The 26,473-nt window shown below is 42.2% G+C and overlaps 2 protein-coding genes and 1 long non-coding RNA gene across 11 annotated transcripts; 2 read left to right on the top strand and 1 right to left on the bottom strand.

The window, feature by feature from the left end:
* Positions 1 to 552: 552 nt before the first annotated feature.
* pnpla2 (patatin-like phospholipase domain containing 2) lies at positions 553 to 8,238 on the top strand. The gene is made up of 9 exons (XM_030054550.1): positions 553 to 1,199; positions 1,282 to 1,514; positions 1,699 to 1,764; positions 2,632 to 2,841; positions 2,968 to 3,028; positions 3,360 to 3,584; positions 4,134 to 4,266; positions 6,243 to 6,362; positions 6,497 to 8,238. The coding sequence occupies exons 1-9, from the start codon at positions 1,013 to 1,015 to the stop codon at positions 6,813 to 6,815; spliced, it is 1,554 nt and encodes a 517-aa protein (XP_029910410.1). The 5' UTR covers positions 553 to 1,012; the 3' UTR covers positions 6,816 to 8,238.
* Positions 8,239 to 9,521: 1,283 nt separating this feature from the next.
* Positions 9,522 to 26,358, top strand: LOC115360629 (protein phosphatase 1 regulatory subunit 12A). Of its 6 annotated transcripts, none has more exons than XM_030053655.1 (25): positions 9,522 to 9,857; positions 12,835 to 12,965; positions 14,041 to 14,159; positions 15,629 to 15,785; positions 15,978 to 16,122; positions 16,254 to 16,328; positions 16,448 to 16,527; positions 17,135 to 17,316; positions 17,662 to 17,771; positions 17,883 to 18,080; positions 18,244 to 18,326; positions 18,429 to 18,518; positions 18,692 to 18,793; positions 19,177 to 19,278; positions 19,412 to 19,502; positions 20,135 to 20,263; positions 20,376 to 20,478; positions 20,592 to 20,695; positions 20,976 to 21,035; positions 21,181 to 21,203; positions 21,311 to 21,374; positions 22,240 to 22,344; positions 23,418 to 23,468; positions 23,755 to 23,805; positions 24,666 to 24,918. In XM_030053655.1, exons 1-25 carry the CDS (start codon positions 9,582 to 9,584, stop codon positions 24,762 to 24,764), a joined length of 2,730 nt encoding a protein of 909 aa, XP_029909515.1. In that variant the 5' UTR covers positions 9,522 to 9,581; the 3' UTR covers positions 24,765 to 24,918. The 6 variants fall into 6 exon arrangements, with proteins under 6 accessions (XP_029909515.1, XP_029909510.1, XP_029909514.1 ...); XM_030053650.1 differs by having other exon boundaries at positions 17,111 to 17,316; XM_030053654.1 differs by lacking the exon at positions 24,666 to 24,918 and adding an exon at positions 24,983 to 26,358 and having other exon boundaries at positions 9,582 to 9,857; positions 17,111 to 17,316; positions 17,886 to 18,080.
* On the bottom strand, positions 12,725 to 16,972 carry LOC115360632 (uncharacterized). 4 transcript variants are annotated; one of them, XR_003928359.1, is made up of 5 exons: positions 16,921 to 16,972; positions 16,640 to 16,734; positions 16,218 to 16,307; positions 14,045 to 14,134; positions 12,725 to 13,044 (listed from the first exon to the last, which is right to left on the bottom strand). It is a non-coding gene; the product is annotated as an uncharacterized LOC115360632 (long non-coding RNA). The 4 variants fall into 4 exon arrangements; XR_003928356.1 differs by having other exon boundaries at positions 16,640 to 16,953; XR_003928357.1 differs by having other exon boundaries at positions 12,725 to 13,010; positions 16,640 to 16,953.
* Positions 26,359 to 26,473: the final 115 nt, after the last annotated feature.

The raw sequence follows: 26,473 nt of genomic DNA, 5'->3' as shown, positions 1-26,473 counted from the left end.
ACTTTGTTTTTGAAAATATATGTGTGGAAATCAAAAGATTATACTGCCAACAGACAAATAAGAACAGACCTACTCACATCCGCAGTTTGCTCTAATGTAAACAATCTAATTTGTACATTCGGAAATCAATACACATTCCTATACTGATAGTGTATATTTCGAAGGAAAAAGAAAGAAAGAAAGAAAGAAAGAAAGAAAGAAAGAAAGAAAGAAAGAAAGAAAGAAAGAAAGAAAGCCGCATGAAGTTTGGGAATTCAGGAATTCCCAAAAACAAAACATGCAAGATAAATATAGACAGGACAAAACATGGTGTGTTCTTCACACATCTAGGAAGACATATCCTCCTGAGAAACAAAACAAAACAAAAACAAAAAAGAAATACATTTGATTGACAGGGTGATAAAGAGGTCAGTGAAGTAGCCGCTCACTGACATATGACGGGTGTTTCAGCGATGCGGATTGTGATTGGACGCGTTGTTAACAGCTTCGACTGTGATTGGACATTGAGCTTTACGGTGTCGACTGTGATTGGACGCGTCGTTTTACATCGGCACCCGAGCGCCCACCTCACAGTATTTGCAAACAAATTGGCAGCAGGTACAGACAAAGTATTGAAGAGTTAACACCGACTCGTCCTCTCTGAGCGGCTCACAGCGTATACCGAACCAGCATATTAGATAAATTAGATGTTTCCAATCGGTTTGGATTCGAATAAAATTTAAAGAAGAATTTTAAAGTGACGTGAACAAGTGTAGCCTACCAGCGACCGCGGAAAGTGACTTGTTTAGCTAACTTTAGCCGGCTGACCACATCTAGTCCTCTGGTTACAACACATTAACAGGCAGCGACAATGACAAAGGACGAGTGGACCGTGGAGCTCCAGGGAGAAGACTTTTAGATCATTTAGTTAGTTCATGTATTTAGTCTAACTAGTTAATGTTTGTGTGAACTTTGCCGCATCAGCGAGTAACCTAAGCCCCAGTTGACAAGGTGAAGGACGGTCACCGGCAGTATGTTTCCGCTAGACTCGCCGTGGAACATCTCCTTTGCAGGTTGTGGCTTCTTGGGTATCTACCACGTCGGCGTTGCCAGCTGTCTGCTGGAGCAGGCTCCTTTTCTTGTGGCCAACGCTAGGCACATCTATGGGGCGTCTGCCGGAGCTCTCACTGCCACTGCTTTGGTCAGTGGAGTGTGTCTTGGTACGTATCTTTTTGGGTAAGCACTTTCCCTCTCACTGATCTCACACACATCTCACACTCACACTTAGTTTTGGTTTCACAGGAGAAGCTGGTGCAAATATTATCGGGGTGGCCAAAGAGGCGAGAAAGCGCTTCCTCGGACCCATGCATCCCTCTTTTAACCTGGTCAAGATCGTGCGCCACATGCTGCATCACACCCTGCCACCTGATGCCCACCACCGGGCCACGGGGCGGCTAGGAATCTCCCTAACCCGCGTGACAGACGGAGAAAATGTCCTGGTGTCAAACTTCAGCAGCAAGGACGAGATAGTCCAGGTGAGCATATGCCCAACTAGTTTGTGTCTCAGTGTGTCTCAGAGTGTCATTCTCAAGACTTGGCACCACATTTGTGATGTTGATTATTCAGTGTTATGTCATTCCACTTTTGTCAGTGCTAATTAAAAAGCTTTTGTCGTTGAAGTTTCTTTTGTTAACTTTTGTTTTTTTGTTCTTATTCTAGGCATGTGTATGCAGCACCTTCATTCCTGTGTATTGCGGCTTTATTCCTCCTGTATTGCAGGGTGTGGTGAGTAGATCACCTATAGTTCACCATGTGTGTGCTGCCTTTTTGTAGCCAGTTTCTTAATTTTACACCTACACCATTAATGATAAGACATAACCTCCCATGATCTGAAATGTGGATAGTTCTCAAGTTCAAATGGCACATGGATATCTCATACATACATATATTGTTGCTGGAGCTATATAACGGTCTAGCACTGCTGTTGTTGCTTGGATCTTGTAATTCTATCAATTGTGTTTTGTTGTTTTTCCTTCTGGCACATTTGTTTCCACCAGCAACCAGATTTGCCCTCCCCTTCTCAAGAATGTGTTTGTTCTGAATGGGTAGTGTGTGGTAACACTGATTATAAATTCCTTAGGAGTTAGTGTTTTGCTAGATATCCCACAGTGCAAGGGAAAGCTAGAACTTGTATTTTCACAGGACATGTTTCTGGCATAAAGCTTTTCTGGGAACTACCATTGAGCAATACTAATGCTTCCACCCTGTGTCTGTGACCTTTGTGATGAGATTGAGAGCACACACACACGTGCTTATGTGTGTGGAGGGCTTGTGACCAAAATTTTAAGAGTGGCAGATCCAGATGTGACCGTTGGCAAGGGCTTCAAGGTTGTTCCGTCCTCTGCTACCCTCAGTGGGTTAAATATAAAATGTGATGTCACTGAGATCTCTCATGCCCCCCAGCTGTAAGCTGTGTTTAAAAACATAGCAGTTGATTCAAAACCCCCTAACACTAATCCTAACCCAGATTCTCTGTGACCTACTCCCATCAAGGCCCTAAGACATATTAGCATCACAGGATTCACAGGAAGTCTTGTGAACAAAATGAGCTATTATTGATTTGCTCTAATTTTATCTCGTACTACCTTACAGCGATACGTTGATGGGGGAATCTCTGACAACCTGCCTCAGTACGAGCTGAAAAATACTATCACTGTGTCACCATTCTCTGGAGAAAGCGACATCTGTCCCCGAGACACTTCAACCAACATGCATGAGCTGCGTTTCACCAACACCAGCATCCAGTTCACCCTCACCAACCTCTACAGGGTGTCCAGGGCACTTTTCCCCCCAGACCCAATGGTAGGCTTACACCCTCACATATCCGAACACACACACCTACAGGTTAATTTCCTGGTAAACCTGCATGAACTCAGTGGAGCTCTCTGACTAATGAGAGATGAATGTGTGTGTTTGTTGTGAGTGCAGGTAATGAAGGCCATGTGTAAACAGGGGTATAAAGATGCTCTTCACTTTTTAAAGAAGAATGGTAAGAAACATTGGTTGTGCTACTTCTCTGACTTTCTCCAAAGCATGTTATGCTCCGCTGATGACAAAATCTGGACAGAAATGAAAAGATTAACTGATGTTTGGCACACTAACTGAGGAAAAAGTGGCTCTGAATTTTTAGACATGTAGTCACATACTGCTGGGCAGCTGGAATCTGTACTTCATGTCACAGCATGTCATCAAATCAATAAATGCATTAAAAGTTTTGCTCATGGTCACACTTTGGCTTCCTGCTGTAGCTTATAAGGTTTTGTTCACGCAATCTTTTAATTTATAGCTAAATTAATAAAAACTTTTTTTTCTTTTTTCAGGATTGCTTAATTTCTATGGACCTCAAAGACACAGAGCTCTGCTGGCCAATGCGGCAGAAAATGATGATTATGATGATGATGAGGAGGAGGAGGAGGAGGATGTTATAAATGCACATGAAGAAGAGGAAAAGCCAAATGTAGAGGACGGAGCTGTGCTGGTTCAATCCAGTTCCTCAGTGGAGGAACATAATATCTTTGAACACCTTCCACCCACTCTACACAGAGGTAACATAACTTTATTAAGGACGCACAAAAAGAACGAACAGCTGTTTGCTTAGATGTTGGTAGACTGGTTTACATCCCTGTCAGTTATATTGTGAATTGTTGTGGGTAGCTTTTTGACTCACTTCTTACTGGAGAGGGCACGTTTCCCTTGTCCAACATGGATTTTGACATGAGTGTGTTTTAAAATATAGTAATAACGGCTAAAAATTTGGTTATTAAAAAAATACTTTGAACTTTAGCATACTGAAAAATCATGATACATATATCAGGGCATATTGTTGCTGTCAGGTGAAAACTTTGTGTCTCCAGAATGTCACCTATTTGGAAGTCAAGAAAAACAGCCTCTTTTTCTCTGTAAACTATTTAATTTCAAGCTCATCCAGTGTGTTTCTTAAGACCAAAGGTTGCAGAATTTCACCCAAACAAAAGGTTTTTTTCACACTGTAACAATGGTATGTCACATGGTTAGGTTATGAAACACATATAGCTGGGTAACTCTGGACAAGTTGTCAGACATGGTCATTCTGTTCACTTTGCCTCCCTCTGCAGCTCTAGCGGAGGCTTGCAAGGAGAGGAGGAGCCTGGCACAGTCGCTAAGCAACCTGCTCCCTGTCAGGATGGCCTCAACTCTGATGCTCCCCTATACTCTTCCTGTGGAGTCTGCCATGTCCATAAGTGTCAGGTACCATTAAATTACTCTTGTATGCATCCATTCCCTCCTTTTAATGTCTTTTTCTAATGACAAAAGTACTATTGACCACCCAAAAAATATTAAAAAGAATCGTGCCATTCAGAGCTTCCCGTAACAAATACCGATTAATTTGTGATTTCTCTAGCGTGAAAGGGGTACTGGCCGGGCTAGACACAAATTATGAATGTTATTAATAGCAATGGAAATCTACGCTTTAGGCTAATTTAAGAATTTAAGAAATAACACCAACTTTTAACTTAATATAACACTGATAGTTGGGAATTTGGATAAAACAGGTTTTAATTTTGAAAAAAAAAAAAAGTGAGTTAAATTACAAAATCTGAAGGTATATTATTATAGGCCAAGGTCTTGGCTGTTCAGCAATGTACCGGTGCAATCTCAACATTTTGCATTTTTTTCATAAAATAGGCGTTTTTCCAGTTATTACTTTGTTGTCAACATCGTCACCGTAATGGGTTTTTTTTTTAATTTGAAAAACATATTTTTGTATTAAAACAGACTATTATTTTAATAACTCAGCAGCAGCACAGAAACATATTGTACGTATATTCATTTAAAACAAATATAACTGCCTCTGACGGTGGTGACACTAATCTGACGGTGGTGACAGTTGCCTCATTAAAACATACATTTCCAAAATTTATACCACTCAAGTCAATGGCTTCTTGCTTAACAACTTTATTTAACTATTTGGTACAAAAAATAACAATCCTGAGCACTGTTATAAGCATTTTTCAGACTTCAGTCATCACCGTCAGACAGAAAACCTGACAGTGGTGACATCTGACGGTGGTGACAAAAACCTACTCTTTCACATGATAAGCATGAGTTGTTCACATTAGCTATCTTGTTTCCCCCCTGTTGCTACCTGCATCAGACCTCTTCTTAAAAAGTATACATTTATTCCATAATCTAATCTAATATTTTTTATACAGAAGTGACGGTGTTGACATGTTATGGTTGTGACAGTAGCAGTGTCCAAAAATATGGAGAGATTTAAGAGAAAATAGCAAACTTACAGGAGCCTGAGCAGTCTTGAAGCATGCAGTAGAGCTGAAGGTTTGAAAAGGGGTCCTCAGGAATGTAACTGACCTTGTATTTGTAGAGTTTTTTTTGTTTGTTTTTTTAAATAAATATCTGAAGGTAGTGACAAATATGTGGGACACATTTTGAGCAACCACAAAATAATAGTAAATATTTTTCAAAACACATTGTTTGTAGTTTCTAATACATATTATGATGTACTCCTTCATGTGGTAAATATATTATTCAATGAAATTATTACTTTTTGTTTTTTTAATCAAGTTGAAATGATCATCTCCTATCCGAGGACAACTGGTTTTGTAGGCCATGGGCCAGCATATAATCATTAAATTAATAAAAATTAAAAATAAACCTATAAAAGAACCTTACAAATGTGCAAAGGACCCCCTGATTATACCATTGATTCTTTTTATTCATTAAAATGTTGTTAATTTCCAACAGAAATAGAATTTTTCTTAGTGGGACATGATTTTGCCAAAGTTTCAAGAATCAGTGATAAGTGAAACCTCAGCAACAGTTTAGAAGTAGACCACATGGAAACGTCTTATGTTAAAAATTCCCCATCGTGATTCCATAGTTAAATTTTTCTCCAAGCCCAGAAAAATAACATTTAGCAACGAATGATGCACACTGAGTTCATCAAGTGCAAGGTCAGAGGAACATTATGTCATCAACTTAGTTATCACAGTCTATTTTTATGCATTAGATTAGCATATTCTCCTGGTAATGAGTTTAAGTCTGACATAGGTCTGGGTGATATCAATAAAATCATAGATGTGAATATGTATCAGCGGCAGACACAACTAACATGCCGCAGTTATAAAAAGACACACCCACAATTCAGGCCAAGGTATTTTTTCCCAGTATAGCCATACACTCATCATAGCGTCTCTCATCTCCAGACTTCTGGAATGGCTGCCAGACGTGCAGGAAGATATGATTTGGATTCGAGAGCAGATGGGCAAAATGCTAAATCATGTTCTACGTCAAGCCTCCAAAAGCATAACCCATGTATCTGCTCGGTGGGTAACTATGTAGTGCCTGACACACATACACATACACACACACACACGCACATTGCTGCATTATTTTCAAAGATGCGCTTGTCCGCTGTGTTCATAAAGATGGCTCTGTATGCTGGTGATGTTTTCTGTAGGTTTTCCTGTCAGCTGGAGCTACACCACTATCAGTCCCTCCCATCTCAGCTCAGTTCTGCCAACCTTTTTCCCACATGGGTGAATGAAAGCAGCTCCTCCTTCCTGGATGTGATCATGCGTCTGGACCAGTACCAGAGGCAGCTGCTGCCTGGGGTCTTGTGTATCAATATGGACCTGCAAGGCTCCTTCAAAACTGGACCACTGACACCAGACAAGAGTCCTGCGTCTGTTCTGTCCACAGAGGGCGCGACATTGCAAGGACACTGCCTTAACACTCCACCTGGCCCTGACTCTGGAGAGGCCGTCAACTTTTATTAGGAGCTGATGATGGTTGTCTGCTGCAGATGCTGCAGCACTTGAATATCAGAGGTACTGACCGTAGACTCAGGCACATTTTAAAAGAACTTCAATCAATTTATGACATCTCTTTACATCCTTACATTTTTGTCTTTTTGAAGCTGCCTGAAAGACATTTGTATTTTAGTCAACCGCTCCATACTACACATGATGTGTAAATGGTAATAATTTACCTTTTTTATTTCTTTTTCTGAAATATTTTTCTTGGCCAATGCACAGTGACAAAATAAGTGTTTTGACACAGTCAGGCTGTGTAGCAAGCCCTTAATCACAACACAGTATGAATGTGTTGATCACAGTCACAAATAGAGGCAGACTTGCCACTCAAAATTATCACATGTACACAAACAGCTGTGTACAGACTTGAAATACATGACATTACAGACAAAAATGTGCACTTGAACTGGCAGGTTTTGAAAAGGCAAGTGTTTATAGATTTGTGGAATGTAGTCAGACCAGTGGTTAAGCAGAGTGTCTCTGCTGCATCCAGTTATGAGGTCAAAGCCATTTCTGCTGCGAGCCTCTGCTAGTCAGGCAGTGAAGGACTGAGAGGGAGAAGAGAGGAGAGCTAGACAAGATGAATTTAAAGTATGTGTTAATGCAGGTAGATTACTCCATTTGTTTATACAAGTGTCAGTGCAGTATTACAGACATACACTGTCTATATATTCTGTATTTGTATTTCAATTTATCTAGGGTCTTCACATTTATTTATATAAAAAAAAACTCAAAAGTGCTTTGCTCTGTCTTTCAGATGATATGGATTTGGTCCTATCATCTTTCTTTATTTAAGTTAAAACTCCTTAGACTTTAAGTCTTCCTGTAATGATGATAATGGAAATAGAAATTGACATTACAATGCATTTTGGCATTCTTGAAATTTGTTTTGTTGACCAGTGATTTGCTTGTTATATTTAAGCTGTCACTTTTTTTTTTAAGGAACGATAAATCAAAACAGTAAATTTGATTTTGATTAATCAAAACATCGATTTTATCTGATGGACAAAATGGTGCAGTTTGCGTCATATTTTGTTATTGCTTATCCTCATTATCACCCAGGTAAAAACCTGATTATTTAAACATTTTATTTTCTCTTGTACAATGTACTACATGACATTCTCACTGAATGATTTGAGTCCTTTATTGTACTTGATGAGACATTTTATTATACTTGATATGACAGCTTTCTACTTGAATCAGTTTCAATAAACATAAATTCCCTTGAGTAAAGCCATCAGTATTTAGACTCCTTAAAATCATGTTCATGTGGTGCCTAATTTCAGTGCATTGAAAGAATTGCCAAGTGACTTCAGAATGCTGTCAAAATGTTGCAGGGAATAATGTTTGGCATGATCATTAAATAAATGTTATTGTTTAACATTAACAAGTGCTGCTTCATCCGAGTCTGTGTTCTCTCACTGCTGTAAACACTCATTGATCAATTAAACAACAATGATCCCCACATTACCTAGAAAAGCTGTGACTTTATGGGGAAAGTACACACAGGATAGAGAACTCAGAGTGCATGCGCAGGCTATAAATGGTATCCGGTAAAATAAGGAATACTCATCATCACCTCACTCCCAACACCTTAGTTCAATGAAATAATGTATATATAATTTTTCCCGATTGGTACACATATAATAACTGTTGAACTTATGTGTTGCCCCTACTGACAGAGTCATGCAGACTAAGTACTTTCATATAGGTTACAATTTTATTGATAATGGCCAGGCCTCAGAGTGTAATATAACCTGTAACATAACCAGGTTATTTTACACATGTATGTCCATGACCAGATTATATTACACTCTAAATTATGGGAATGAGCGCATTATAGGCCTACGCGTTTTGTTAAGCGCAAGCATCCATCCACCCGATGATGCCTTCAAGTGATGTCGGAAATTCTGCCATTAGGGATGTAGCTCACATGAGCGGAAACCACGTCAAACAGTAGAGCCGAAACCATGAACTCATGTCAGTGGAGGATTTCTACAACATCATAGCTTTTTTAAAGGTCCTTTAAAAACAACATAATCACTTGGATGATTCTTGAGAAAATATACAGGCTTGTAACATAATGTATAATAAATACAATATTAATAGCAATAGTAATAATGATACTTACACTAATACATACCCATTTCAGAGCCCCCCCACCCCCCCATGTCATATGTAATTGCAACACACTTCGTCCACTTAGAGTTGATTAATTGTAATGCAAGGAAAGATGCAATACATTTATCGCATGATACAATATGTCATCATTGTCAGTAGGTGGGCATGTAATGTATGATATCCATAGATGTGGATACTGAGTTAAAAGGTGCATTATGCAAATTTGCACTGAAGTGAGGATCCTTAGACTTAACTGACAAAAAACGTGTAGCAGGCACACAGTTTCAAGGTTTGGTCTACATGATATTGACCTGATGATTTATGTTTCTATTACACGTGTTTTGTCAGTCGTGTCACACTTCATTTTGGCATAGTGCACCTCTAATTCAACCACTTTTACAACTTGCGTCTGCGATCTATAGTTAACGAGGAGCATGTGAATGCAGCACTAGATTGCCACTCAGTCAGGAGTTTGTCCTGAAGTTCATGGCTCAGTTTTCTGTGTTTTCTCACCAGGGGGCGCAGCCTGAGGAAAGGCCAGACTCAAGCGATCCACAGAGTCTCTCCCCCGTACCATGAACTGAATCTGTCCGGGACAGACCAGGGAAGATGGCGGCGACTGACCGTTCCCGGTCCGAAGCTGCTAAACAGCGACGGCAGGATCAGCTGCAGCGATGGCTGGGCTCCGAGACGGATCGGACGGGACCGGATGGTCGGGAAACTTCCAGCGGCTCCGGGACGCGGCGGGCCAAAGTCCGGTTCGCCCAGGGCGCCGTGTTTATGGCCGCCTGCTCCGCCGGGGACCGGGAGGAGGTGGCAGCGCTGCTCAGGCAGGGAGCTGACATCAACCACGCCAACATAGACGGACTGACAGCGCTTCATCAGGTATAAAGTTCATCCTCTGATTTTTATCACCGTGTTTGTGTGTGTGTGAGTGTGTGTGTGAGCCGCCCTGTGGCTTCACACTGTCACACAGCCAGCACCGCAGCGGCAACAATACTCCGCTATGAAAACAAAGTGATCTCTGCATCAAAGAAGCGTTACTTTTAGTATATGTAAGAGGAAAGTTAAAATGTATGACTTAATCTAACCTTCTCGCCACGTTTCACGCCCCAGCGCCAATACTGATAAACCCTACTATCATCTGGAATTGTTTTGAAAACTTTTTTGGCCTTTCTGGACAGTTTTATTGGCCTGATGGTAGCCTGTGTTGTCCACACTGTTGCATAGTGGTGGCTATGACTTTCTTTTTCCTCGGATTGGCAGCTCCATACACACGGAAATGGGACAGCAAATGGGCAGTAACAGTCAAACTGGTCACCTTGGAGCTTGCAAGAACTTTTTTCGACACTGACTGACGATTTATAATATACACTCCCTGGTGTAGTCTCTGAAAATGAATAGGACATAGAACTCATCTAGCCCTCTGATCAGTGCGGACAGTCCCATAATATCTCTCCGGGAGGTGGAGAGAAAGCCAACATTGTAAACCAGCTGATTAAAACACACCAGCTTGTTCAGAAAAAAAAAAAAAAAAATCATTATTTCATCATTTCACCCAGCCTATCACCCAGGAAACTGTGGCAGGATCTCACAGGATGGTGTTAAAACATCATTTTCAACTTAAAGTGTTAATTTGCTTAACACACGCTCTTGAGTGTGTATGGTTGGACCAAAATGCACTTGCATGTCCCAAATAGGCTGCGCTTCACTTGAGCACGTTCCAGCCTAATGCAGCTCTGCCTATGCTGCTGCTCCCTCCTCCTCGGCCTCAGTCATAACACAGAGGAGCAGCACCCGTCTGGACAACATCACTGTCATACGAGCCCTTGGTGATGCAGTATTTCCTCTGCTTTTATGATACCGCGTGTCATAAACACATTGCTATCTCCTCACGTACAGTAAATGCACAGCTTGACTGGATGTTAACTGTCAGATTGTGATGTCTAGTCAACATAGAAAGAAAAAAGATATTCTGCTTCTAATTTTCTTTTCAGTGGAAGTGTAAACGTTGTAGTTGGACTGTGCAAGTTAGTTCCACACAGCAACACGGTGATCTCATATTTTGACGACTGGGTTTTCCCCCTAAATTAAGTTCATACCATATGTCTGAAGAGCCTTTCCCTGACCTGTTCTGATGAGTGAAGGACTGTGTGCCTGCATGTTCTGTAAACATGCCTTCTTTTGGTCTGTCTATACATCGGCACCTTGTCACCCAGTGTGGTCCTTCTCCTGCTGTCCATCCCTTTCTCCCCTGTTGCTCACGGGTTGCCTGGCAACTAGAATTAAATATAGGCCCACACTCTACAAAACTTTCCATCCCTTCCATCCAAAGCCTCTCTGTCCTCTCCCTATCTCACTGCTCACCCATCTCCCGCTCTCTGTTACGCCCCCCCTCCCCTTCTGTTTCTCCTCTGTCCCTCGTTCTCATTGCCAAATCCCCATGGTGGGGACTTTAGGGATTTCAGATGAAGAAATGGAAAACATTCCTCAAACTGCACAAGCTGCTGTTGTCAAAGGCGATTTCCACAATGACTCACTTGATGACCCAGTGAAGGACCGTGGTGCACCCTCGAAACACAGCGGGTGGAAGAAGTGCCCTCTGTTCATTCCGATGAGAGCACCCACTTGTTAACAGGGTTCCCCCTTCCGCTGCAAATCAGCTCCGCCTTTTTACGAGTTTCTGGCTCCTGGGAGTGCCAACTTCACTGCGGGGTCTGTGAAATGAGCATGCTTTTGTTTTACCCGCTGTGCTACCTGAGTTGACTAATTATCTCATGTTATGGAGGAGTGTGGGGGACCTAAATAGCTTTGTGATTAGTTGATTTAGTCCAAAAGGAAAGCCTCTTAGGTGGCTTAAGGCAGGCCTAATGGATGAGGCTCTCTGTGGCTACAGACACTAGCTGCTGTCACATTTTTACTACATAAATATAGTAATAGTGAATATCTACAAGAGCAGTGACATTTGACAGTATGACCTCGCTCTGGGCAGTTGCCATTTCATCAGCTGATGGTGTAAACACCATAAATCAGGGACTCATCTCTTTTTGGAGCAATAAAATACAAAAAATAAGGAATCACAAAGTTTTGAGTGGTATATCTATAATAACTAAATAAATAAATAAATGAATTAATAAATACATAAATAGAAATGGATAATAATATTAGTAGGTCAGTTGCTTGCTTCTCTCTCACACCCAAGATGAATGGTTATTAAATTTAGTAAAAATAATGAAAAAAAAAAAAAAAAACACTTAAAATTTTATATTGTTCTTGTGGTGGAGGCATAGACAATTCAGCCTTTTTAAAAATCCGTTTCTATCTGTGTTTGCTAAAATTAACTCAACATATCGTATCGTAACACCATGGGGTCATCATGGGATGCATCTTGGGACTCGGGTTGGGTCGCGTTCAAATCTCGGCAGTAACTAGCCCCAGGAAGAGCAGCTCAATAGATATGCTGTTTCCCCACCGCTGCAGAATGAGTTTTTCGGAAAGGTCATTTCGACAAGTAGACACAGAAGCCATTGTTTCATCCCAGTGCTTTTACTTAAAGTCAGTAGATTTTATAACTCGTGGGATGTTTTTACAAGTAAACCAAAGTCAAGGAAGTATGGAAGTCAAAAAAAGACAACAAAAAATGTAAAACTGGCGAGATAGTTTACAGTCTCACCCACAAAGTATGCAGCTGTCCTCACTGTGTATGTAGGAAATTCAGATTGGCATGTGTCGTGACTCTTGTCCATTGTTGATGTGTCTCCCTAATCAGACACTTGTATTCATAATGTGTATGTATGTGTGTGTGTGTGTGTGTGTGTGTGTGTGTGTGTGTGTGTGTGTCTGTGTGTGTGTCCTCTGGCAGGCCTGTATTGATGAAAATGCTGAGATGGTGCAGTTTCTGGTGGAGAGCGGGAGCGATGTTAACCGAGGGGACAACGAGGGCTGGACTCCGCTCCACGCCGCAGCTTCCTGTGGCTTCATCCAGATCTCCAAGTGAGTGCCGGCCGTCACCACACCGTCACATCAGCTTCCAAGAGACTGGACATTTACTCATGACCAAACACGCACTGAACTGTGACCAGTGCACAAACAGTTAAAATAATGGAAAGATCATGTGACTTTATGTGAAGCATGACAGGATAATACACTGGCAATCGTGATGTCAACTTGTATACATCCATGCACACTATCTAATCCATCTTCAGTCTTCTTTTTATAAAATCTTTTTTTTTAAACAAGTAAAAAAATCTGTCTGTGGGATGAGATAATCCCACTTGTTTCCAATTCATTTCACTTGTTTCAAGGATTTTTCAGGGAACAAGTATAAATATGTTGAAACAAGGCAGAATAAGCCAGATCAGCCCACTAGTGTAAATAAAATTAGTTTAATAAGTTGATTAGCCTTGGAAACAAATGGGATTATCTCATCCCACTGGCAGATTTTTTCACTTATTTGGAGAAAACACTGAATATAAGCCTAAATGACATGTTAAGATTAGACCTTGGCTGATATATTGGTCGCCCGATATTATTAGCCGATATTGGCTTGTCACATATACTCAACATATATTGGTACTGGCGTATGTATAATGTGATATGTGCCAATATAAAAACTTTTTTTTTATAGAACATGATGAAGAAAAAGATGCTTTGGGTAAAGAATATTTGATCATTTTTCTTAATATTTGTTAAATTTGTGTTTTTTAGAAATTTGTAATTATTAATTTCCCAGTTAAGTTTATTTAACATCAATGCACTGATGTTATCTTGGACAATGAGGTTTATTGTAAAACTGTAAAATCTCCATTACATATCTTGGTCACAAGTGTTTGATAAACACATTTGAGGGATTACTGCCAAAAATGTGTGTTTATGTATAATATATGGACCGACATATTGATATCAGAATTAGTATCAATATCGGCATCCCTGAAAAATCCAGTATTGGTTGGGCTCCAGTGAAAATAGAGATTTTTTCCATCAAGTATACATATTAGAATCAGCATTATCTGTGAGAGTTGAGTTAGCCACTGTATATTTCCTGAATGAGTCTGTATGTTTGTGAAAGGTACCTGATCGAGCACGGTGCACATGTTGGAGCAGTGAACAGTGAAGGTCAGCTCCCTCTGGACGTGGCCACTGAGGACGCCATGGAGAGACTCCTCAAGGGGGAAATCAAGAAACAAGGTCAGGAAGGACTGTTTACTGGCGTGAACACGCATGATGCATCTTGTGCCGTCTTCATGGGAATTAGCCATACAAGCAGTCTAAACAATACATCCTTGTCTGGCACAAATATGCGACGGGCGAAAATATCGTCATTGCAGTCATGCAAATGGAGTTGACCTAAAGTGATTTTGTTTTAAGTTCTCCTCCAGCCATCGAGTAACCCCCTAAAAAATCATCTCTGTCCAAGAATATTATATATTCAGAATTTTTTTTTTCTTCCTGCCTTAAAATAGCTTAGATATAACTCTACATCTTGGGCTCATTAAATATGCGCAAATCTATGAATATGCAAATAGACGCCACCCAGGTGTGCACAGTCACCTCCACCTTCACTAGAGGATTGCTCTGTAGTGAAAAACTTTGCACAGATACAGTCAAGGTCAGACATTTTAGGGGACTTAAGCCATAAGGGACATAAGGAAGACACATTTTTGAGTGGGAGAGATCCTTGAGAGATCCTGGTTGTGTAACATTTCTTTTAGGACTTAATGATTGTGGCTTTGACTAGTAATTATGACTGTTAATCATAGTTACTGGTCTCATGATGTGTGACAAATAAAATTACTTAACTGCACTTCACTGTCATTTCACACCAGCATTTTGACTGGCTCTTTTGAAAAAAACTTTGTACATGAAATATGATCATTACATTGCGATCGTCAGATGTTTGTGGAAAGATGGTGTTGAGGCTGTGGAGTGAAATCAACAGGGTGTAGATTATTAAATGGGTTTAGACAAGTGTACTGCACAGTCATATGGTTTGCATGAGTTGTTCTTAACAGGTTTGGCAGCAAAGATTTTCTTTTGGCACCAGATCATTTGGGAAATCATATAGGACTTAGCATAATAGGAGGGAAAAAGTGAGAATGCAAATCTCCAAAATTATATTCATAGATTCAACGCATCAAAATGCTTTGCTTGCTTTGAACGTTTTTTTTTTTTTCCCTCATGTCCTTCTGGGCAGTGACATCTGAGGCATGTGTTTGGTACAGCGCAGGCGAAAATAGTCAAGGAAATGAGGACAGCGTCCAACCTCATTCCAAAAGTTTTTTGTGACCTCCATTGTACTGAGCTGTAATGAGGCTCTCAGCTTATGTCTTTCTCTATGTAATATAAACATCACAGATCATTTTAGCTCAGGTAGCAGTGCCTATAAATGTTGATGTTGTTGTTTTAACATCTGTGACCTTCAGAGCATTGCTTCAGCTTTACAGTATTATAGCTCTGCTAGTCAAATGTATTTAGTTAATGTTTCTTCTGTTACCTGGCTGTTATCTTTTAGGTCTGACTTTGGCTTTTGTTGTGTGTGTACCTGTATTTGCATTTGCCATGGTGCATTTGTGTGTGTGTGTGTGTGTGTGTGTGTGTGTGTGTGTGTGTGTGTGTGTGTGTGTGTGTGTGTGTGTGTGTGTGTGTGTGTGTGTTAGGCATTGACGTGGACAAGGCTCGTAAGGAGGAGGAGAGGATCATGCTCCAGGATGCCATGGCGGTTTTGGCAGGGAGTGGCACTCTCACACCTCACCCAAACACCAAGGCAACCGCTCTGCATGTCGCTGCTGCCAAGGGCTACATTGAAGTCCTGAAGTGAGCATCAGCCCACACACATAGGAACACTGACAGCTCGTTAGCTTTGGGCCTATTTTGGTATTGTATCAAGTCAAACAGGTCGCCTGCTTTTATTCACAGCCTCGTCCTTTTTTCTCCTGGTTGTTCTCCATTTTTCTTTCATCCCCACCCTCCCCTTTCTTCTTCCACCCGTCTCCTTGCCTCTTCCAGGGTGCTGTTGCAGTGCGGGATAGATGTGGACAGTAGGGACATTGACGGGTGGACAGCCCTGCACGCAGCAGCTCACTGGGGGCAGGAGGAGGTGTGCACCCTGCTGGCTGACCACATGTGCGATATGAGTGCCGTCAACAATGTGGTGAGGGGGGAAACACACATAAACAACCCTTCGTTTGCACACACACACACACTCTGTAATTAAAGCTTTTGCCACAGCGGTGACCATGTGCTCACCTCATGTCAGCTCATGCGCTTTGAATGTCCTTGTAGGGCCAAACCCCTCTGGATGTCGCTGATGAGAACCTAGTAGACACTCTGGAAGAGCTACAGAAGAAACAAAACGCTGTGAGTCTGCATTCAAAACAGGCTGCATTATCTTGCGTGGTTAGATAAACCTGATATGATTGATAGTGTTGCAGCACTGAATGTTCTCAGTGTTTATGTATGTTTATATTCGTCTTTAGTTACGAACTGAGAAGGAGAAACAGGCTCCTGTTATTGAGACCAACCCGCAAATCTCCATGGTACCAGTCCGCACACGCAGGTTAGTGCCAGTGCATTTGTGTGTGTGCATGTGTTTGTGTGTGCGTGTATGTGTGTGTGAGTGGGCACGCTCTAGGCTGCTCCTAAGCTGAATCCCAGACATCACAACGTACCAGCAAGTTTGCATGCAGGTTTGGATTCTTGATGCTTGAACTCTTTTGCACAAGAGTTACTTCTGTCCGCTGATTCTGCAGTGAAATATGGACGTCTAAAAAAAAAATGCATTAATAATACTGGGCTGTTATCTGCCTGGATGGTTTGTTGCTTCAGAAAACGCAAAACATTTGATTCTTGTAGCCAAACTGGATGTAGATGTGTGTCATATCAACAGAAGGTTACAAGAAGCATGAAAGAAGCAATTAAATCAATATCTGGTGTGTGTTACGTTACATACGGCTAAACAGTGATCGAGGGTTAAATCAGATTATACACATTGTACCACAGAGTGACCCACTGTTCCCACCCACCGATTTGTTGATTGGCGCATGCTCGCTCTAATTGGCTGCACATGGAATGACCGCCCTCACTGATCAGCTCCTGCATGCCACCTGTTGTTCCACTCCACCCTGGCCCCGCCCCTGCAGGACCTCTATTTCTCGTATGAGCAGCAAGGAGAAGATCTGCCTGCATGAGCGGGAGAAGCACCCCCCTCCAGCTCTGCAGAGCAGCCCGGCTGAGGAAGAGGAGGAGGAAGGCCAGACGGGCCAGAGCCAGTCCCAGACTCAGGCTAAGGCGTCCAGCAGCTCCAGCTCAGAGGAGGAGAGTGAGTCTGAGAGCGACGCAGAGTCAGGTGAGAGAAGCTCCTGCTGCCTTTATCATGCGCTGTCATCATTAAAGAAAACTTCAGAGAGAAGATCATGTTTTGAAAAGTCTCTCTGGACAGTTTTATTGGCCTGGTGGTAGGCTGTGTCGTCCACACGGTTGAATGCAAGTGGCTATGACTGTCTTTTTCCTCGGATGGGAAGCTCCATACAGACGGAAATGGGATAGCAGTGGGAGTTGACAGTCAAACTGGTCACCTTGGAGCTTGCAGGAACGTTTCCTTGACATTCACAGACACTGACGGACACGCTTATGAGATACGCTTCCTGATGCAGTCTGAGAGTGTCACTAATTGCCCTCTCCACCTTTGCAGAGAAAGCTAAAAACCGAGAGATCATTAACAACTTGAACAACAAACGCAACACCACCGCCCTCCTTGCTACCTCCATGTCAGCCAGTACTGCAGCAAACCAAGTGAAGAAGGTAAGTTTAAACTTCGACACATTTGCGGTGTGTTTTCGATTCCCCTGTCTCCTGCTGTGACTGTAGTGATGGACAGATGAGATGGTGATTTGTCTATTTAATGGTATTTAGCAGGAACCAAGCAAGCCAGCGGTCACCGAGGCCCCTGGCTCCTGGAGGACATCTCTGCGGAAAGCGGGCAGCTCGGTGACTCTGGGTTCGGCTGGGGTGTGTGACTCAAGCCAGGACTCCATTAGACCTGCAGAGTCTGTTCTGGGCATGCCCCGCTCTGCCTCTAGCCCCCGCCTCAGCTCCGAGGCCGACAGCAAGGTACGCGCCGCAATTACTCAAAGCAATGCCTAAACTTACCCACAGCTGTTTTTTTTATAAATCTCCAACTACAGGCCCAATAAACGTTGCTTCGCCAGCTCTCATTCATACTGTAAAATTTTCATCAAAGAGAATTTAATAACTGGAGTCTCAACTCATTCAGGAGCCAAGGCTTGCTCGGGTCCCGCCTACTCCGACACGTCGACTTTTCAGTATTTCGGACAGCAACCCTGACAACTCCAACAGGTGGGCCCACGCTCTCATGTGTTGACACGCGTGTGAAATGAGAATCTGTTTTTCCGAGTCGCTGCATATGTGCCCTTGTCACCCTGTCTCTCTCTCTCTCAGCTGGCTAAGCCGTAGCTCTTCTTACACCCGGCGCCTTTATAGTCAGTCAGGGAGTGATCTCACTAGCTCCAACCCCGCTTTGCCTCGCAGGTCAGTCACGCAGCCCACCGCTCCTCCTGCATTTGTTCACGTTACAGTGTGTGATTGTATGTGCAGTGTTGTCCAGCTTACTGTGTTGCCCCAGCAATAAATTGTGACGGGTGTGTGACTGTGAAATATGGGTTTATGTTTGCAGTTTATAGTGGGTTGTCTCTTATTTCCAGCTCATCTTATGGAAGGAGACTGGATGACCCCACGGTGACCTCAGCTAGCACAGGAACAGGCTTTGCTGGACTCAGTCGCCTCAATAATCTAGTGACCCAGAGGTTTGTGTTGCTTACAAGTAGGGATAGAGCAATTTATTGGTTTACTAATATATCAAGCTGATATCTGCCTTTTTTGAATATTGGATATCAGTATGTCCATGTTTTCCCTCTACAGTATGAAAAACGTTATCCTCAGGCTGATTTTCTATATTTTTTTGACAGTATATTACATCTTTTTATTTTGCAATGTTCTCTTTTGTTTATTCCCACGCTCCGTTTATTTTTTGCATTGTAATTTTCAAATTAAACGACTGTAATGTCAGCACAAAATATCAAACTAAGCTCTCAGCCGCTTCAAAAAAAAAAAAATCATGTCATAGCGAAACATTTTCCTCACACGTCTCAAAGGTGTGACAGCCGCCTCTGTCTCTCTCCTCCCTCAGACTCGCTCAGGAACAGACGGAGAAGAAGGACCAGCCCGCCGTCACCACCTTCACCTCTGGGATCACGACCGCAGGCGAGTCGGAGACGAAGCAGAGGCGCAAGTGAGTTCAAGCAGCTGATTCTGCTCCAACATTTACTGCGTCTGTCTGTGTTATGGATGATGGCGGGCTGATCTTTAAACAGTGGGCCCAGTGTTGCTGCTCTGTAGCTGAGTGTTATCTCTGCTTTGTGCAGATCCTATCTGACACCAGTGCGGGATGAGGAGGCAGAGGCGCAGAGGAAGGCTCGCTCCAGACATGCCCGGCAGTCCCGCCGCTCCACTCAGGTATAAACACTGTGGATTAGGCTTTGACTGATATTGGTATTTTTTTAAGACCGATACTGACTCCAACATTTATAAAAACCCCATGAGAACACTTCCATCCTTGATTTAATGTATTTTCTGTTATAACAGCATATTGTAATGGGACATAACATCATCATAACATCAACGGCATATCAGTTGTGGAGAGAAACAAAGTTTTATTTGACGTGATGGATGAGATTGTTTAAAAGTTTGAAGTTTTTATTGGTTGAAAAATGTATTTACACCTGCTGCTGCAGCATGAGATTACCATTAAAAATACACTGTTTTTCCAGGAAGTAAACGTAATTTGGTATCTGATATTTTGTGCTGATGTTTAATATCTTTAAGTTTGATCATGTCTATACAAAAAAAAAAAACTGAAGATGAGAGAAATACTGTCAAATAATATTATCAATCATAAAAAAACAGCTTGAATAAATACCAGAGAGTGAAGACATGGACACGCTGATACCCAAAACAGGCAAATATCGGCTTTATATATCAGTAAACTGATATCAGTGTAACCCTACTGCAAATCAGGAGGAACCTCCTACTGTGTGTTTGTGTGTTAGCCTGACACGTGAAAGATGTTTTTGTCTTTTTTTAACAAGGGGGTCACACTAACAGACCTGCAGGAGGCAGAGAAAACCATGAAAACGGACAACAAAGGGAGGGAGAAGAAGGAGGAGGAAGAGAAGGAAAAAGAAAAGGAGGTGAAGCAGAGGAAGGGAGAGGAAGGGGTGAGAACCAAATTTCAAGGGCCTGTGGTGAATGCCCTGTTAAACACTGCACATTCAACTTCTCTGTAATCCCATGTGATGCGAGATGGCGGGGCACGCTGTGTGTTCACAGGAAGTGAGCTGGAGGTCTCGCATTGCCAGCCTGCAGAAGTCGGACCTGCTGGGTCTCACGCAGCCGGCAGGCACTCCTCGGCCACACAGCTCCGACAGGAGAGGTACGCAGCGCTGTCTCCCTCTCTAATGCTGGTGTTTGAAAAGGTCTAACTTGACAATGTGCCTGTTTTAAAGTACTCGATCGGCTCTTAAGTGACTGCTGGTTTTGTCCCAGATGCTGAGGCCAACACAGGGGAGAGTGAGACGGAGCGGTGGGCCAGGGAGAGCAGGGAGAGGAGACGAGCTCGGGCCAGGAGGAAGGCGCTGAGGGCCGGGGAGGTGAGCGCGCCACTTTGTAATAATACACCTTCATAATGCTTCATATTACTTTTCCTCTGTTACCTCCATCCAGCATGGGTGACAAAATGGTTTCTGGGGGGCAAAAAAAAAAATGGAAAAGTGCTTTACAAGAAAAGAACAGACAAGTTGAATGAGACAAATAGCAAGTTGAAGGAGACAGATGAAGTGAGCAGCAGTGGAAAATAAAACAAACAATAGGCACTGTTGAACGACGCCTGGCTTTTATAATGACATGATGCTCTCTCACTGTCGCCTGCAGAGTGATGACAATGATCCCAGTGGAGAGGAGGAGTTCGCAGGCAGTGGACTGGATCCGCAGGTGTGTATATGTGTGTGTGTGTGTGTGAGAGTGAGTGAGTGCACACGCCTAACTGTGTTTCTGTGTCCGTAATTATATTTGGTCTCAGTGGACTGTAACCCGAGATGCTGACCAGAACTCTGTTGCTCGTTTTCTCTATTTACAGACCGACCGACACTTGAGTTCCAGGTATGGATTTGCCCTTTGACCAGTTTGATCTGTCCCGTTTCCTCATTCTGTCAGCACGGTGGCTGTGATAGCACTATCTCTGACCTCTGCTCCCCTGCTCCGCTCAGGTCTGACATATCCTGTAACGACTGTATTCAGGGAGGAGGCTCTGAGACCAAGGATTACAAGAAGGTAAACCAGACTGAACTGACATTCAGGTCTGCAAACATCAGGCCAGATGCCGCAACATTTTTAAGTTTCTCTTATTTTTCTGTTAATAAAAAAAAGAGAAGTCAACTCCAGATTCATCAAATGTTCTTAGCCATCCAAATATGTCGTTATGCAGGTGTGTTGAATGATGAATGTCACCCGTTGGTAAACTGGAGGATTGTGTCTGAGCATTTGTTGTTAGCATCGGGGAAACTCCAACCAAACACTGTATAAGGGCAGCTGTTGTGCTGTGTGGAAAATACACTGGCACGAGCCCAAGAATTGGAGATGCCACCAAACAAGGCTGTAGGAGGAAAAACAACTTCAACAGCTGAAATCTGTTAACTGTAAAAAAAGGAAATACGATTTTCCACAGTGTCAGTTGTGGCGTTGAAGACAAAAAGTCGAGGCTTCATTTGCCTTTTTGCTGTTACTTCATCAAATTCTCAAATGCTATGATAATCTAATCCTTATAAATTACTCTAAAACATAAAACAGTCTATATCTGATTATGCATTGATGTTCATTTAATGCTTTTTTTATGTTCTTCTATTTAAAAATGTATGTCTCCATGTGTTGGACAATTGATTTGTGGACTGTAAATATTAGAAAATTCTTTTATCTTGGTAAGAGTGTTCTCGACCTCTAGTAAAATTTTCCATTGCCAAGAGAAAAGCAAAAATAAGAAGGCATTGGTGAATCCCAGAAAGCAGTTAGTACTAACAAAATGAGAACAGGTTGAACAAAAATAAGAAGACAGTTGTTTGTATATCATTTTCTGCATCTGGCCCAATGCCTCTTGCATCTGAATTTTTCCTGTGTGTGTGTGTGTGTGTGTGTCTCTCAGCTGTTTGAGGAAGTGTCCAGAGAGAACAGCCAGCTCCAGTCGCAGCTGCAGGACACCCAGAGGATTGTCAGCCAGACCAGACTGGACCTGGAAAAGGCAACACAGGTGACACACACCAGAGGGTTGAACACAAACTCTTGATTCCGTGATCGAAGCCAAAACGGAGCGTCTTAAAGGCGTCGAAGACCTCATTAAACGCTCCTCTTATTTCCTTGATTTTATGTATTTCCTTGTTGTAACAGGATGTTGGGGTGGAACAGAAGGTGTGGGGATTTTTCAGAAGTGTACACCAGCGGGAAATCAGTTCAGGAGAGGACAGTTGTATCTGACGGGATGGGCGGAGGGGCAGGATTGTTCAAAAATGTATGAATTACATGCATGGTACAGCATGAGGTCGCTATGAAATATATATACTGTTATCCAGGAAGTACTAGGATTTCATTTCATGGGGACTTTAGAGTGGTTCTGTGTTCTTTGTTTATTGAATTTTTCACCTCTTTGGCGCTAAACACTCATTCATGGCTGGTGTTGTGGCTCTTTGTTTTCCAAGCCGTTTTCCAAACATTCAAGTTAATTTCAAGCCAATAATTAAATGCAGCAAAATAATCATGCAAATTAACATAACATCTGTTTAAGCAAATGAAACAAAGCTTCCTGTGTCGTCATCATCAGGCAGCCAGTTCGTTTGCCAGCCACAGGTTTTTGCCCAGTTTTGCAAAGATGGACAGAATCTATCAGCTCAGTAAAAAGCAGTGTTGCATTACATTGCATCGAGCTTAACTTTTAGTCACATTTGAGGGATTTTATTTGCCGTTTCCGTTAAGCTTTTTTTTTTTTTTTTTTTAATCTGTGCAGTCAAATGCACATAAAGTAGGGCTGATGGAAACACAGTGTGGCTTGTGGTGTGATGTCTTTGTCTGTGGGTTTCCTGTTGATGTTTGAGCTTCTGTTGGCACCAATCATGGTGGTTATCACTTCTCCTGCTAATTACCAACTTCTTCTTTCATTTATCCCAAACAAGCTACTTTCACAAGCCCCAGATAAGAGTAGCAGGACAAACTGTGTCTGGCAGTTGAGTACAAGACTTAGATTTGACCAGCCAACTTTTAGTTTCCTCATGCACGTGTGCATCTACACGTATGTGTACTGTTCTGATGCTGATTTTGTTCGTCCCACAGAGACAGGAGCGCTTCAGTGATTGTTCGGCCCTGCTGGAGCTGGAGAAAAAGGTATGAGTCACGGCCTGTGGGGATTTCCTTAGTAATTGCTCGAACTGCCACACTCCTGCCACCACTGCTGTCTGTTGACACTCTCTCTCCTCCTCTCTCACTCCACATTCCCCCTCTCACCCATCTCCACCCCAACTTTTCTCTGATCCCACCTCTTTTTTTTTTTTTTTACCCCCTCCTTTTATCGCTTCCTCTCTTTCTTCGTTACGTGCCCCCCCCCTCCGCCTCCCCCCACCCTGATCACCTCCCCCTCCCCTCACTTCCTCACATGTGTCCCTGGCATCAGGAGCGGAGGATGTTGGAGCGGCGTATGGCAGAGCTGGAGGAGGAGCTAAAGGTGAGGAGAGGAGAAAGAAAACCCTTTCATAGCCACAAACACTTTGCATGCTCCTGCTTGATTAGCTTGCTTTAGCTTGTGCAGATCACCGGTGGTGTGGATGTACACTGTAGGAGAAGATGAGGAGCCAATTCCTTCCTGGAGCTGTGTTAATGCCATTGTTAATGCATGTTAGTTTACTTGAACGAATTTCACAATAGTCGTTCTCCCATGTCCTGTTGAATGACTCCCTCATAAGGGTATTTTACCCACGTTACATCTGAGTCCTATTTTGTGTCAACCATTGAGGTGATTGATTGTCTGGGAGTGTTTTGTATATGCAGAGGCACATTGTTTGAGGTTTCAACTCTGTGTTGTTAATGCTGGATGTGAAATGACACAATGACTCTGGGACATTACTGCTTCAATTTGAAGGTATTTTTAGCCACACTGAATGAACAAGTAAAGAGTGATAGCTCCCTTTTCCATGTGGTCTGATTTCAAGATGTGAGAAGTATTTGGATGAGTAAACATCCAGTGAAGCAGCCCTTTTTTGATTTGAGTAAAACTGTTCCCTGTGCCATCAGTTTTTTTTTTTTTTTTTTTTTCTAAAACACAAAGACCACCAGGCTGCTTTTTTTTGTCAGGTTCTCTATGAAGCCTTTTACACTTGAGTGTAAATGATTCAGATTCAACATCTCAGCTCTAATTTACCCTATGCAGTAAATACTTTGAATATATGACAGCAAGTACATAAGGGTCCGATTTACCAGTCCAGCCTCATGTCTTGATAAAGCTGAAGTCCTGATGTTTTGTAGTAGGCTGATGATGAAAAGCTGAAGTGGTCACCCGGGGCCTTACATTATCCTCATTTTCACCAGCCCTGTTTTCACTCAACTGTGTTTAGCACCACATGCAAGAAGAGGTCCTCCTCCATCAACTTTGAGAAACTCAAAATAAACAGTTTTGTGGACACTTAACCATGCTGAGAGATATGTCTGATCGCCTGTGTGATAAATCAGCTTTGTTTTTTGTTGAAGTGCCCCTTTAGTGTGTTTACCAGTCCCTTCACTCCAATATTCTAACCTCCCTTTTGATCATTAAAAAATGGATGTGAATTTCACACAAATTTAATCTGCATTGCAGTTTTATTTTCACTTTTTTTTTTTTTTTATAACAAGTTTCATTTTGCCATCAGGTTCTGGGTGACCTGAGAGCGGACAACCAGCGCCTTAAAGATGAAAATGGAGCACTGATCCGTGTCATCAGCAAGCTCTCCAAATAGATGGGGGGAGAGAGAGAGAGACGTGAGAAGTTAGCAGGGAACCCCCCCTCCCTCCATCCCTTCCCACACTCCTCTCAGTGCCAAAGAGTGAGAGCCGAGGAGGGGGGCAGAGAAGCAACAGAATGTCCTACGTAAATGAGCACCGTAACTTGACTTGGATTGTGATGCCTCTTTATAGTCCTGAACAGTTGGGAGTGGATTTTGTGTGCCTTTTTTTTTTTTAATGTGCGTTTCTCCAGGAAGACCTATGGCATGAAGGCCTGTGGCTCTTGGTCAGAGGCTCCCACAGCAGCTACATGAGACTTGACAACGGCCAAAATGTCCATGGCTTGTGCAACACAGAAAAAAAAAAACACACTATCTACCACTGAGCATCAGGGAACTCTAATATGCACACACATTCCTATGCGTGCATCACAAACATCCTCGATGCACATTCCACAAGCACCCGAGGAAACTTGGCCCTTATAGCTCCCACTTCGTATTTAATTTTTTTGTGAACACAGTCACACAGCATATTCATGAGTTGACCCCACAATTTACTAATAATCCTAGCCCTGTTCTAATGTATCCACAAAAGGCACTAAACATTTTGATGTAGTTTACTTGAGCAACACAAGCTCCACAGTTTTCTGGGCTGAAAACTCATTTCAGGCTCCTATTTTTTTTTTACATTCAACAGTGTCCTGATTAAAGGGGAAGTCCGTGAAGCTCTGTTGGGTAGCTTCATTCCACATGCAAGTGTTTGAACCCACCTACCTCTCCACCTATGCACTTCCCCACATAAATATATATATTTTTTTGTGACCACAGATACACTCCATGCTCTTAAATGACCACAGATCCAGGTCAGCCGACCACAGCACTTTACTATCTACAAAGCAATAACAGCTCTGTGAGGCTTTGCCCATTCTCCAGATAAATAATTTTGTTCAGGGCAGCACCTTCTCACTACAACCTGTGATGAAGCAAGTAGAGGGAGAAGTCGTGTTACCCGTAGCTGAAGGTCATCGGTCATTGCACAATATAGAAATTGCTGTTCTGTAAAAGCCTATTATGCTATGCATTGTTTTAATTACCATTGATAAAAGATATTTTCATAGTTTTTTCCATTGTCAATTCCTCTCTTTTGCAAGGGAGCATGGTTATGTATATTGTATGTGTATAAATATTAGTCTTGAATAATAACCTTTTAAAATAAAGTCTCATGTAGCCTTATCCCTTCACATGTTGTTGTTTTTTTAATATATTAAATGGATGCCTGCACCCTAATAAAGAAAGTGTTTGTACAAACTGCTTGGTTATTATGTGCACACAAGTATCACCTCAGCCACATTGTCTAGATTCAGTTAGTCAGTAAATATATCAGTTCAAGCAAAATATTAAGTCTTTTATCCCCACAAA

This window comes from Myripristis murdjan, chromosome 6 (assembly GCF_902150065.1).
Source record: "Myripristis murdjan chromosome 6, fMyrMur1.1, whole genome shotgun sequence".
Taxonomy (NCBI): Eukaryota; Metazoa; Chordata; class Actinopteri; order Holocentriformes; family Holocentridae; genus Myripristis; species Myripristis murdjan.
Note: the sequence above shows the minus strand (reverse complement) of the source record. Positions and strands in the feature narration are given on the sequence as shown.